At 30.0% G+C, this 15,378-nt stretch overlaps 1 protein-coding gene across 6 annotated transcripts in view; it reads right to left on the bottom strand.

Moving 5' to 3' along the window:
- The window catches only part of LOC126735444 (NACHT and WD repeat domain-containing protein 2), a 77,803-nt gene that overhangs the window by 7,747 nt on the left and 54,678 nt on the right, over window positions 1-15,378 (bottom strand). For all 6 annotated transcript variants that reach the window (XM_050439431.1, XM_050439433.1, XM_050439432.1 and 3 more), the window contains 2 exons: window positions 9,318-12,181; window positions 6,081-6,825 (listed from right to left, as the gene is read on the bottom strand). In XM_050439431.1, coding sequence (XP_050295388.1) covers window positions 11,967-12,181 — 215 coding nt within the window. In that variant the 3' untranslated portion in view covers window positions 6,081-6,825; window positions 9,318-11,966. The remainder of the gene's footprint in view (window positions 1-6,080; window positions 6,826-9,317; window positions 12,182-15,378) is intronic.

The following is a 15,378-nucleotide window of genomic DNA, read 5'->3' as shown; positions in this document are numbered from 1 at the left end:
GTCTTTTTGTTTTTTTCTCAACAAAAAATAGTTAAAAATGTAGCTTAAAGTGATTAAAGTTTAATTTCATCATATAGAAGCTTTTTTGTTGTTTTATTGTGTGGTTTCAGATCCCTAGGATGAGGTAAGTGCAATTTTTTTTATCAAATAGTTTTCACCATGTTGTAGGTCACCTAAAATTGTTATTTACCATTTTAAAACTGCTCTAATAATGTTATCACCAGGAAAATTCATTTTTAAATGCAAGGCACCTACTTGTTCTAATACATAATATTGGCTTATTGAGGATTCATACAAAAAAGAAATTTACTTTAAATTTCCTGAAAGTGACATTATTAGGAGGTCCGAATGGTTTAAAATACTTGGTTTAAGCCTAACCTCAACAAGGTGTTATTTATGTCAAGACCATTTTGATGATATTTCATTTACTAGTACTATACATACTCGTTTAAGAAAGTGTGCTCTCCCAATTGCTGGCCCAAGTATTATTCAAAATGCCTCAGTACTGGTTGAGGCACAAGTACCTTGGGAAGATACATTGACTTTATTACCTGCTATCTAAATCCAGCAATCTCAATATAATGTTCAGAATGAACATAATTATGCTAGACCACTTTTTACTAGGTCTGACGAAAGGTATCATCAGTGCTTTGCTGCTAGGAAGTAACAAAAGCACAATAAGTGAAACAACTTCCATTCTACCAGGTCACTACTCAAAGAGGTACCTCACCTCGATAAGATGAGAGTAAGATCCAGGGATTCTACTTGAATATTTAAGAAAAAGGACCGATGACATCTAGAATTTAGGGTATACATCAGTGTCAACTAATTTTTAATATCATACTCTCCATAAAAAATATTTTAATACAGGGTTAGTTTTTATATATTACCAGTCCCCTAACATTTTTGAGTCCCCTCTGTACAAAAAAGTAGGTAGTAAACGTAAAATTTTTAGGGCATATTTTTGAGAAATATAGTTCTTATGTCTATAAATAATTAATTTATAAATTTGATAAATTGTAATTTTTGTATCATATCCTCAAAATGTAGAAAAAGCAAAATACATACCATGGACAGTATTGTTCTAAAGCAGCACAAAAACAAATTGTATCAGGATCCCTTTTAAGACAATAAATTATAAACTTACTTTACAATTGACTTTAATTCTACCCCTACCCTTGTTAATTTGTTGATAACAGTGAAATTAATATTGTTAGTATCAAGCATTTAATTCTCAAAATAGGACTTAATATATTATACTTAAATCTCTAAAATATTGTCTTACATAATTGACCCATTAAACCTTTTTTTGATAGCGTATTGGGCTGTGAAATCTCTCTCACATTCTCTAAAAATCAATGAAAAAGTGCATTATTAACAATTTATTTTCTTGAAGGGCCTTAATGCATTAACTTAACAGCTTAAAAGCAAATTTGATGAATTTAATGTCAAAAAACTAACGAATTTAATTAAAAAATGTAAAAAATAAACTTAAATTACATACATTATCACTCTTAGCCTCTTCAAAAATTAAATTAATACACTTGCACTATTTCATAATTTTTTAGAGTTTGTGATCGAGATTCACAGCCTTTACGCTGTTAAAAATTGATTTAATGGGTCAATAATTTTAAACTTTCCGCCATTCTAAAATTTTGAATAGCACGCCTTTCATTTCTATGACGGATTATAGAAATGAAAGTAGACTATTTTACCGACTGTGACAAATGTCAATTATTTTAGTTTGGTTAGACCGCATCCGTGATGCTGCAATCGAGTTAAGGGTAAAGATGGTGCCTACTTGTTACTATGGGATTAAACCCTCTTATAATTTTAATTACTCTATGGTGTATTATTACGCGTCCTCTCTCATTCTCTCGTCAAAGCATGGCTCGCTCTCTTGCACGCCGACCAGCAGCAGATCAACAGTATACGATTGATATTTATGTTATCGCGTTTTTGTACCGTTTTTATTTGTCCTCCAGTCTTGATTTTATGGAAATAAAGTTTATGTTAAACTTAAATACAGTACAACAATACAACTATATTTATTAAAAACGACGAATTAAAACTCGAGTTTCGAAGAAAAGTATTTTCTAATTTAAATGCAACCGTAAAACTAGTTTTTGCTAGCACTTACGTTCTTGACGTAACTGGCAAGACTCAACAAAAGGAAATTTTAGCCAATTATCACTAAAGTAACCATAACGGTATAACAGAAACATATAACCATATTAAACAAAAACATTATTGGCCTAAACTACGAGATTCGATAACTAATTCTATTAATTCATGTGAAATATGTCTTCAAAATAAATATGAAAGACTCAATTCTGTCAACTTTTCTGTATGGAAGTTCATTACACTAATTCTTCCTCCAACAGTCCTGTGGAAAGATTGCATTCCACCCTTTTAGAAAAACTAAGAATTCTGAAAATTCATTGTAGTTAAAGGTGAACGAATGGAATGTACTCACTTGTCAGTTAAGCTCAGAAGTTTTCCATAGTGGGAACACATTTGATAGTATGAAAATTATACATTACATTTAGACACACTTTGAGTACTAAGACTATACAGAACACTAAACAGGACGGACAGTATTTAAAAAAGGGAGCACATTAGTCTGCTTTGTGTTTTGTTCACATTTTATTGTAGTTTTTTAAATGACGGGAAATACTATGTCAAATTAGGTTAACCTACAGTTAACTTCACTTTAAAATTAATATTATGCGAACCTATCAGAGTGGTAGTAGCGACAGATCGGTCTAGATGTCATTATCGTAAATGATGTGCGGTAGTGCGAGTTGGTTATAAATTGGTGGCACAAATTAGACTACAACAGTGAATTTTTGTTCGTATAAGGAAATCCTTATCATTCCATTCCGTTCGTTCACCTTTAACTATAACGTTTTTTACGCATATAACACCCAACCTATTTCAGTTAGCACTGATGATGGCTTATACGCCGAAAGCGCTCTGCTAAGCTTTTAAAAATAAATTGCTCCGAGTACATCTAGTTTGATTAATTTGTATTAACCTTATTTGAGCAATATAATGATAGACGAAAAAAGGAGTTAGTACCATTCCACGAACAAATTTATAAAACAGACAACAAACAATCTACAAAATAAAAATACAGAAAAACCTCCAGAAATACTCCCAGACGATAGGTATATAAGAAAACTAGCCTTAGAAACAAAATGAACTCACGGTACGTACCCCTAAAAGTATTTCAAATAGATAAAAATAAAATAAAAGGCGCCGCTAAAAAAAACAATATTTACTCATCTTAGAAAAATCAAAAGACTTCAAATAGAAAAAAATCTATACCTTTTCAGCCACTTGATCCCGACCCTGATCCTGGCCCTACTCAAACAAACAAGCTCTTGCCAAGCACTTCAGGTGCACAAACTTCGCAATAATAGATATTATATAGAAGAAATTGCTCCCTCTTTAGTAATAAGTCAATATCATACTACATATATATATAGCCTTTAATATAAGTAGCCTTAAGTATTCGTTATCCCAGTTATTTACCAATTTATTAATTATGCAACCCCCTATAAATAATCAAAATAGTATTTTAATTAAATCACAATTTAAATTGACTTCTAAAGCATTAAATGATAAATATGACACATTCGCAAAGTTAAATGTATTTGACGAAAATAACTTAAATATTATGCAAAATCGTAAAAAACGAGGTTTAATAAACTAGAAAGTGGTATCACGTTCATTACAGGAAACTTAGATAAAAACGACCTAGAGGTTATTACCCAGAATTCGCAAATATTATATAAATTTAATCAGCTTGAGTCTATGCACAAAATCAACGACCTTAGTTCATTCGCAGGAAATATAATGCAAGAGTTTAAAAATAATATTCATGCGATTAACGAGAACTCGAAAAACATACAAAGTGAAATTTCTAAATCAAATACCCAGTCTAATTTAATGTTACATCTGCAAAGGCAATTTATTTAGATTACCAACTTAAATCAATTTTTAGAAAAAATATTACGAATTTTATCTTTTGGGCACAGAAACTTTAGATCTCGAAATTTTAACCTTAAAACAAATCAATGAAATATGGTAATACTTAAAAGTTCACTATCCTAAAAATGCACTATGGCCAATCAAGCATTTATTGAAATTAACCTTAATTTGTAAAACCGGTCTTTTAATTTTAAATGAAATTGCAATTCTAGCAATTAAGATACCCATATTTGAACAAAATGTATGTAATTTAAAATTAGTTTATCCTGTGCCAAATAATGAATCAAAATTAATTATAAGTCCTAGTAAATACTATTGAAACGAGTATAGCCAATGCGAAGAAGTCAACTCACAATGGATCTGCTTTGGACCAATTGCCAATGGATGTATTTTACAAAAATTGTCAGTATGCCACTGTTCTGAACAACTTTAAGGTGCATTCTTATAGGAATGCACTCCTATTTTGTACAAAAAGCCCTGAAACAATTTATGATCGGTTTTAGTTTCAGAAGATTATACTCCAAGACCGCAACCTTATTCAAAGTCAATGTGACGTAATAATTAATCAATAATCATATTCAGTCGTAATTAAAAATCCCAAACACCAATATTTCAATCAATTTAGGAATTAGACATCTTCAAGATCCTAAGAAAATCCAAGAAGATATCATCAAACCAATACATTTCCATGACCTAGTACATGTTCCAATGCACAATTATGTTCTTACCACAATATCAGTCATCCTTTCATGCTGGAAAGAATCGCTAGAAAGAATCGCTAGTAATATATCGTTAACATTAATATTGTGTCAAAGCCTCGGCTAATACCGTTGCCGTTCACATTTTTGTTCACCTAGTTTAAGGCCCTTTTGTATTAATAAATGTTTTTTAAAAGACTGTTCATCGATATCTAAATTTAACTCGCGCTTATACGCTCGGGTTCTATAGAAATTCCTTTACCTGATATGGATTGACGTAAAAATTCTGTACACCAAAAAGAAATTTTTGTTTATTTAAGGTGATACCTTTATTATAAATTCGCGCTTAAACGTCATAGAAAATGTTATTATGCTGCTCAATAGTCGGTGCGTGTATGAAAATATCATCGATATGGGATATTATTACGTTATCAATTTATCGAGTCCTTTGAGAATTTTATCTATTAACATAGAAAAAAAATATTCAGGTGCAGAGGTTGTACTGAATGGCGACCTTTTAACAAAAACGTCCAAATGATGTTATTTATGAAGCACGTTAAATCCTGAAATTCTTTACCCAACTTAATTTGATAAAATCCAGAGGTCGTTTCTAAATGATAAAGTACTTAGGAAATGCGTGCGCATCACGGCTTTATTTAATTTAGTGTAATCAATACAAATACTGATTTTATTATTATCTTTTCGAACAATAACAATAAGACTGACTCATGGAGTATGATACTCGATATGTTCCATAATATCCAATTTTTGTAAACGTTTAAGTTCTTTAAAAGGTTTAAGTAACGGAATAGCTATTCTTGGAACTGATTGTATAAATGATGAAATATTTTTAACAATCTTAATATTAAATTCGCTTTTGAAAGTGTCCAATTGATCAAAAATTGTAGGAAACTTAGAAAACTAAATCCATCACCAAATTGCAATATATTTAAATCAATAATTGGCGATCGATCTAAAATGGGTTTTCATAGCTCTTTAATGACACAGATGTCAGTAAAACATTTATTTTTGGAATTACTTAATGTACCATGCATGATGCCCAGAATATTTAATCTTTTGCCTGAAGGGCCCTGTCACGGCTCGAGAATTCATATGTAACCTTTGAATTACATTTTCATCTAATAAAGAAACAGGTATACAAATTATGTCAGCACCAGTGTCAATCATGAATTTCAATTCTTTATTTAACTCTAATAATTTTAAAGAAATCAACCATTCTTTTTGATTCTGAGATATTAAATTTAATTTGATTGAACCTAGAAACTGACCTGAAAAGCTAATCTTGTTAGAACAATTTTCACAGGCTAAATTAGTAGAGTTTGTATTACAATCACTACTTTCTACAACATAATAGATAGAACTAACCTTTTTCCCTCGACAAATAGTAACCCAGTGAACTTTTTTGTCACAAGAACGGCATGTTGATTGCTTGGCAGGACACTTTTTCCTGGAATACTTTGCTAACTCATAAAATTGGCATTTTCTGGCACAATTCTTCCTATTTTCTTCTTCACTCATTTTCATACTGTTTTTGTATGAAAATTGAAAAACGGAAAGATTTAGCATTTGCTCTTCGAGAACTGCATCCTTGTACCGCAACAGAATCACTGACGCCATAATGGTGCTCTCTCATACAATTCTGCTTGTGAGCTACCTGTGTAGCTCCTTGTGACTGAAGCCACCACATCTTCTGACTCTGTTTCTCTTACAGCTCCGCCTGTATTGTCACTGCATAGGTTTCAGGAACTTGCACAAATTGCAGCATAACTTTTTCGGCTTTCTCGCCATGAATATACATTAACATGTTAATTTTGTCTTTATCAGGTTTTGCGTTTTGTCCAGACACTGACATGAACCGCTCAAAACGTTTTCGCCACTGTTGCCATGCTTAAGGCATTGCAAAATAAAACTTTTGTGGTGGAGAGACCGGCACAGAAATCGGTTGTAGCTGTATCCTTTGCTGTAGTATCCATTTTAGCGTCGTGAATCGCCAGGATAGATCCACGGTTTAGAAACAAAAAGCTCGCCACTTTTCAGGCACAGATCAGGCCGCCTACTGCTGACCAATAGCGAATCGCCCTAGGCGTAGGAATATTCAGGGTTATCAAAACTAAAATAAATGTACAGTACTAAGCCAGACAGAACATGAATAATCACCTATATTATTATCAGTTCAAATATTTGTTTACTGATATTTTGATTACTTTCCCAGGTATAATTATTATTAACGTTATATATTGAATTGCGTGAAAAACATTCAATTAAAACTTTCTAAAACTAAATCAAACAAATGCTTTATAGGTAAACAAAATACGGATAAAAATGCTATTGTGAAAATCTCAGAAAGTAATAAACACTGTATCTGATAAATATTTATTTGATAATGTTAAAAATATTTAATGTAGGTTATATTTACCTTGAATATTCTAGAACTCAAAATGCAAACAAAATGTATTAGCCATTTCTTCATTGCTAATATTGGAAGTTTACAAAAAGGTTAATAATAGTAACAATTTTATATCGTAAAACCAATTATGACAATCAAATAATAGTGTAGGTACTGTTTTAAATTATGATAATTTTAAATCTCTTTGACAAATTATTTTTCACGAAACATTTATTTTTTGTTACTGTCAAAACTTTGTATTGAAGAAGCTTAATAACGTTATATATTTAATTTTAAAGTGAAAAAAATTAAAGCTAGTTTGTGTGCAGTTTAAATCTTTTTATTATCCATTATATCATTAATACTTTTAAAAATTTCTTATTTTTTTAAATGGTACTTTTACTGGTATATATTGTAGTTTGGTAGTTTTATTTTTTTGGTATTACCTCAAGAAAAAGGCCATTCATATAAGGAAAAATTTGAGGAATTTTAAAAGATGTATCTTTTATGTCTAATGCAGAAACAAATATTGAAAAGTGACTGGCGCACACTTTTATTTAAAAAAAAACATTTAAACTGTTTTTGGATACCTCTGGATCTAATAACTATATAATAATTACTTGTACTTTTAAATATGCCTCTAGGTCTATTCTATTCTCTATTCTATCTCTAATTTATATAATATGCCAAATTCCGTGCCAAATTCGTTTAAAAACCACCAAAATATTATTCAAATTTTTACGATAAATGATTAAAAAAACAAAAATTCACAACCTGTATTACCCTGTAAAAGGAAGAATTACGAGACATATGTTTATATACATTTTATATTTTAATATAAATCAAAAAAACCGTTGAAGTGTAGCCACGTACTTAACTAACAATAAAATTACTCTAATACGTATTAGAGCCTCTCAGCAGCTACTATCACAGTGGGAATATTTAAGGTTATTGGAACCATATAAATCTCCAGGCTGGTGCAAATTATTCATACCAGCATACAAGTTTAAAGTACAAGCGGCTGTGTTTTTCAAAAGCTCTTTCTTTTGCCGTTCAATTTATTTAGATTTATAAGAATACTTAATTAAAGTAAGCCTACTGCTTTAAGGCTACGATGCTTATATTATGACAGGTAAATCGACAGAGACAGCTGCAAACAAGCTAAAACAGAGAACGAAAACAGTGTTGTTAAGCACACTTTTTACTTCTTTAGGTTAGTTTGGTAATTCAACTTTTTAGTAAAATAAAAGTACAATAACCCTGATATAGTATTGTGTTACTCTCTGTATTAACACAATTATTTTAAATGTAATGTAAAAACCTTATAGATCTAATTTGCTTTATATTGTTTTAAGAAGAACTTTTTATGCAAATATATCAATTTCTAAATTATTCTGTTAGATTTTAAATTGTCGTTTATTGACTTATCTTCAATAGTTTTAGCCAGGGCTAAATGGCTATAAGGAGCGGAGACTTCACATCTTAAAAGTCAAAATTTATTGCCTAAGAAGTCTTCTTGAGGTTTTTAAAATCTAAGTTATAATAGTTTTATACTAAAAGAAAAATAACTTCCCTGATATACTATTATTTTACCCTTTGTGTAACATAGTTTTCATAAATAAAATAAAAATACTTTACATTGCCTCACGAAAATCTAAAGCTATAAGAAAAAAATAGAAGCACTAGTGAAAGAAAATATGTATAATTCTATCAATATCTTTTATTTTGGATCTATTCCATATTTTCTTTTTAATATACACAACAGGAAAACAGTCACAACATAGGATTCAAAAAATTACAGTGTGGTTTTGTAATTATCATATTTTGTTCATTGATGCTCATACCAGATGAGATATCATTAACAACAATTTTACTTATTAATTCCTATATTCTAAAACGTAAGAAGAGCCTTAAAAATTGTGCACTCTAAATAAATTCTGTTCTTCCTACTACGCTAAAAAAGTCTTGTCTAGATATTTATTTCAAAAAAACTCTCTGTTTTAATAAGTATCTAGACCAAAGTACCTTAATTATACTATACAAGAGTTTAGATCATAAGAATGGAACAAGCATAATCTTAGACTTGCTCGAGGAATTTTACCTAACATTTACATCATAACTTTAATTAGCTTATGAGATATTTTTAATTTTTTTATTTTTACTATACCAGATCGCAGTAAAAATATTAAAAAAAAAACATATATAATTGCTGTTACCTGATAGAGTTGTCTTTGTGGATTTTAAGATAACACTAATTTTGGATTTAGCCTTTATGTCTTGTGTTGAAATAGCCGTGATTTTGAATAGAAATCGTAAAGTAGAGGGTGACAATTTCAAAATATAACATAGAGTTTGTTACCAGCACATACAGTGTTTTATATTTTGAACTGTAATCATATTTCTCAATTGTATCTATGCTATGAGAATTATTTCGTTTATCGTAACGTAACGACTGAATAAAAAATCAAGACTCATTTTACAGCTTAAGGTGTAGAGTCGATGCCAACTCTCTTTGCTATTTTTGTACAAGTAGGATATTTTCAGTTCATATAAACAAGGTTTGCAGCTCACACAAAATCAGTATGATTCAATTATGCAGTGTTTTTTTGTTGAAATTTATTTTATAAAATTAAAGAAAAAGAACAATTTTTTGTAGAATTTTGTAACTTTTTTATTTTAAATGTCTATATTTTTGCGCATTTCGATGAAAAATTACATTCTTGGAATAACAATTGGTCATTCGTTAATTCCTATTTATACTGGGAATATCACACTAACTAACTGAAACTGCAGTGGTGTACATACGAATGTGTCCTTCGAGTTCAAATTCTGGAGCAAAATTAACAAAACTAAGAATTACAGTGCTAAGACACTATATATGTAGTGTGAATGTGGTAAAATCTGCATTATGCCAATATTCTAGAAAAGTTCTAAAGTAGGCTCTATTAGTTATTAGGAAGTAATATTTGCGGAGGAACTGATATTTTTCATCTCATATCAAATCTTTTTATATTTTATGAGAGCTAGGTACTTGATTAACTTTGTTTATTTATTATATTAGAGGGGAGACTCCTTTGGTTTAGATCAACTCACGAAGTCTTTCAAAATCAGATCAATCCTAATGAATTGATCTGATTTTGAAAAAAAAAACAGAAAAAAAAAACAGCTCAACATTGAACTTAGGATTCAAATAATTATATAACGGAGGACTTGTAATTTTAGGCCAGTTTCCCTATTGTCAAAAATTATTTTAAACGAAATTAGAGGTTTTTCTAATCAACGAGTAAGTATATGATAGGAATTTCATAGTATTATCAGAGTCTTGATTGGTGCTAAGGTTGAAGAGGAATACTAGTGATGCTATGTTTACATAATATTCACTGGCAAAGGAACAATAACTTGGCACTCCTCAATATAATTTGTAAAAACTAAGACGTTTAAACTGTTCGTTATTATATATTTTAATGTTTTAAGGCTTCCTCAGTGTGTTTAATTAAAAAACAAAAAAATGTGTTAGTATGCGCTGTATGCAAGTGCAAATATCAGAAACCTCCGTATCCTTTTTTAGGAAATTTAGAAACAATTTATGAACATGAAGTTCTATTTGTCATAATGAAGGGAAAATTATTACCATCTTACTATTTTCTTAAATCTTTCAGTGTTGCTTTAATTAAGGCAATGGTAAGCCTGACCTATTTAATATATAATATTTTAAACCATAAATAAGCCTGAGTAAACTATAATTAAGGTACGGAAATACAAATGTTCTTACTATCCATTTTGTGTAACAAGTAGTGCATATTCCTAAAAGGCCTTTTTTCATTGAAATATCCAAAAATATATGCCATATCTCAATAAACCTGAATTAACATGAGATACCAACCTAAATTCTTAATTCCTATCCAGAAAATATATTTAAATATCTTACGTAAGTAAACTAGTTTGTTGGTTTAGATTCCAATTATGCATTGCATAAATTCTGTAAACAATTATATTTTAGTCAACATATTTTGGAAAAAATTATTCACAGCTACCGTACGAAAGAAATAACATTAAACTTAAAAAAGTCGACTCGGAATAATAGTAATTAAGAATCTCTCTTGGTCCCAGTATATTGCATCAATTGTGAGACGTGCGAATTCCATGTTGTATTGACTACAAAAACTTTTGTTAAAATCTCATTTCACTATTTTCGATTTGTCGTGGACTTAGTGCGCGTCAAAAATCTACATGAATCGATGCAGCGATGCGCTACACAATCAACATAATTATGGTTTGCGAGACCTAGCTACAGCGAGAGACTTTTAAATACTAAATTACTAAGTTTAAAAAAATAAGAAATTCGTGATGATTTGGTTTTCACTTGCAAAATACTTTATAGTTATTTGAGCTGTGATTTAAATGAATTATTTAAACGACATAGAGTTAACTTTGCGGTCATACATTAAAATTAAATAAAAATAAACAAAATTATAAAAACCACGTCAAATGTTTTGGTCAATTAGTGTTTGCTATTTGAAATGCTCTACCCATGGATGTTATAAGTGCTCCTGCTGTAAACTGTTTTAAAAATCGTCTCGACAAATTGAACAGGAATAATTTTTTATTGCTCAAAATCCGAAAGGCAAATATTGTATTGTTTAACTGGATCAAGAATAATAATTAATATTAACAAACTTATTTTATCTTTAAGGTTGTCGAGAAACGAAACCGCAAAATATTTTGTTCATAAAACATTCTGATTTTCTTAGGAACGCTTTTAATATTCATAATTCAATGCATGTTATAGAACTTTTAACAATTTTTTTTATCTGGTCGATCCACTATTATATCCTTCTTAACAAACTGTGTAATAGATTAATTATTTAACCAGTTTCTTCACTAAGGTTCCAAACTTTTCCATTATGCTCCGCATCGCCATAGCTTTCCTCCAAAATACACTCTTCAATGTTAGGGCCTCTTAATTGCAGGGTTATTATATCCTGGTATCCTTGTAAGGCTAAAACTACATGCTGACCGTTTTGAGTTACTTCACAAGCTGAAATCTTTGTTTTCGGAGTATAAACAGCTAGGAGAGTTCCTAAAAGAAAGGATATTTAAAACTTGAATTAAAAAAGTAAGATTTGACCCAAATATATTTAGAGGCAACAAAACTTATTGTTTAGCTAAACGCTTTCATTATTCGATCCTTTTTAGTACAATTGCTCTCACTTGTAATAAGTTTAATCTTAATTATAATAGTTTTTTAGTTATTCAATATTACTGAAGATTATCTAGGTTTTATATAGTTGATAATAACAAAAAACATTTTTTTCTATTTATTTAGTTGACAGGCCGAACAGTCGAATAAGCTAATTATATTAGTAATAAGACTCATATAATAATTTGTAAGTACAAGTATTCAAAGCGTATATAAAATAAACTTTTGATTTATGATTAATAACCACAAACTATAATAAATAAAATTAATAACTATATCATTCTGTTTACCATAGCTTGTTCAATGCAATTAATTCTGTATGTAAAATCAACCTGTTGCCTAGTTCATATACTCTATAAATTCTTATACCAAAACTAATGCTTTACACATTTTTAAAAATATTCAAGTCTTAAGGCTTTTGCCTTTTCAGTCCTTAAAATGCTTCTTCACAGTCTGCTGACCAACTACAAATCATTTTGTTCTCCGTGAGCTTAGGTAGAGTTTTTGCAAGGGCTGAGATTTTTTTTACAAATTTTCTGTAACGTGTACAAAGTCCCAGGCTTCTTAGTTGTTCGTGGCCAATTTTCGATTGCTTGTATTTTATCTGGATTGGTCATGTCATCATTTGTTGATATTAAAAGAAACAACATTTTTAGGAGTTCAGTTTCAAGGTGGCCTTTCGGAAGTTAGCAAATACCTCTTAAATGTTTTTTACATTTTTTTCCCAGTATAATGATATATCCGAATAAAGTAAGCATGATTCCCTCGTCATTCCACGTAACACAGTTTCCATAAGGCTTTCAAAGGTAGTTGGAGCATTTCAGAGTTCAAAGGGCATGACTGTAAACTGTCAATGTCCTGTTTCAATCAAGAATGCACTTTTTCCTTATTTTCATTAAGCATTTTTAACTGCCAGTAACCAGTCTTCAAATTCAGCATATTATGAACCTGATAGCGTATCCAGGGTGTCATTAATTCTTGTTTATAAGGATAAGAATAATATTTTTTAAGGAATAAATGTATTTCTTGATTATATTGTTCAGTCGTCGATAATTCGCACAAAGTCCAAAGTAGATCCGTTCTTTTTCTTTACTTATACAAATCGTTTCAGCTCAAGGGCTTTGTGATGATTCTATCACTCTTTGTGTCCTCATTTCTTACAGCATTAAATAAACTTCACCTTGTTTAGCTATTGGAATTCTTTGAGGTACTTGTTTTATCGGAGCAATTTTACCAGTGCTTATTCAATGCTGTACCAAAGTAGTAATTCCTAGGTTAGTAACGTGAAAGGATAACACATCTTGATTTTCTTGAATAAGATGCAATTTTATATATTGGTTCAGGGTCAAATTGGCAAAAGAATCTTAAAAAAGCTTTTGTAAACATACAGGACAAATCTGCTTTAATGACGATTATGTTAGGATTTTTCATGACTGCCACTACTTTAGATTATACGCCTTACTATATGATATATATGATACTCACGAAAATAAATTTTTATTTTCTATTCAAAACAATAAAACTCATATTATTCTGCTAGTAACATATATGATATATTTCCCATCATACTCTGCGTGCGGCCCCAACCGCTTTCCGCCTTTTCGGCTTTAGTGTGCATTTGTTTAGTAATTTGTTTATGCGAGTCGAAGACAGGAACACGACGTTTAACAGAAATAAACATAAGTACATGTTTTTTTTGGATTGATTGAAACTATTTAGTAAGATGTAAATTTACGTATGTTTGATTTCGGTTTGGTCAAAGTGCATGAAGAGGGCTTTCTAGAGGGAAGTTTTCGGAAAGTATCGCCGGTGATACTTTGGGTCTATACTAATACATTTTTAAAATTTTTTGTTGTATAAAATTGATAATTTTAATTTTAAACTAGCCGAATGCCCGCGGCGTTGCTCGCGTGGAATTTAAAAATAAAAGAAAAGTTCTACTGAAGAACTTCTTTATAAACAATATTTTTTGTTTTGCCTTCTTGTGCCAGAATTATTAAATTTTTTGGTGAACTTGTTCTAGAACCGGCTACATAGAATTATCCATGCGTAAAGCAACCCTGTCTCAAATCAATCCCTGCTGTCTTTGAGTCTGGCCCTACGACTTAAACAAACCAAAAAGTTCTTCAAAAAAAGAGATGAGAAACTTCCTTCTGTGTGCCGCCTTTTATTTCGTGAACGCGGCCTCAGGATAAAATGTGTACCTTGCCATCATAAAAAATATTATAATATAATCCAAATATTTTTTTTTATTGATCATCAATATTATAACGTATTTACAACTTAAATTAAAAAAAATTAAATTTTGGAAAAAAAAACGTGAAAGTCATGCAGCAAAATAAAATTATTGTTTACATGCAACAGACAGACCCCACTGAATACTCGCTTCTCGTCCGATCACCGAAGTTAAGCAGCGTCGGGCATGGTTATTATTATTAGTACTTTGCTTGGAGTACTTGCTTTGCTTGGAGGAAACACCTAACTACGTCGTTGTGTTATTATAATTCTTTTTTTTTTTACTTTTTAGTACTTTTATGCAAAAAGGATATTTAATACCGTTTTTAAAGTTAAAAATAAATATAGAAAGTTTTCAATTTCCCCCCCTTTTTTTACCTTGACTCTTTCTGGCCAACATAAAAAATATGGTACGTAATATGTATGTAACATAGAAATAATATTATGAAATACCAATATTGTTTTTTCTTCGTTTTTTAAAATAAGAAATCGTTTTTAAAATCATTATTTTTTTAAATAATTGTAGATTTTAACCCCGTTTACCTTAATACACCCCTGGCATAAACAAAATTTAAGTCAATTTTTATTTTGAATGCACTACTTAGGTATACTTAATAATATGTAAAAATATCAATTTTCAACGATATAGGTTTAAAATGAAAGAATTTTCGTAGAAGAAGTTTTCACCCCATTTTATTGAGAGAGAATCTGTTGTTTTCATTAAAATGAAATTAAATTGAAGTGTTTTGAAGTTTTTTGCCGAAAAGCAATGAATTTAAGGATAAAAAAAGATTTTAAAATCTTAAAGGCTGGTTTTAATCCCTTAAAAAAAAAAACAAAAA

The sequence above is a fragment of the Anthonomus grandis genome, chromosome 4 (genome assembly GCF_022605725.1).
Source record: "Anthonomus grandis grandis chromosome 4, icAntGran1.3, whole genome shotgun sequence".
Lineage (NCBI taxonomy): Eukaryota > Metazoa > Arthropoda > Insecta > Coleoptera > Curculionidae > Anthonomus > Anthonomus grandis.
This window is presented reverse-complemented; position numbering and strand designations above follow the sequence as displayed.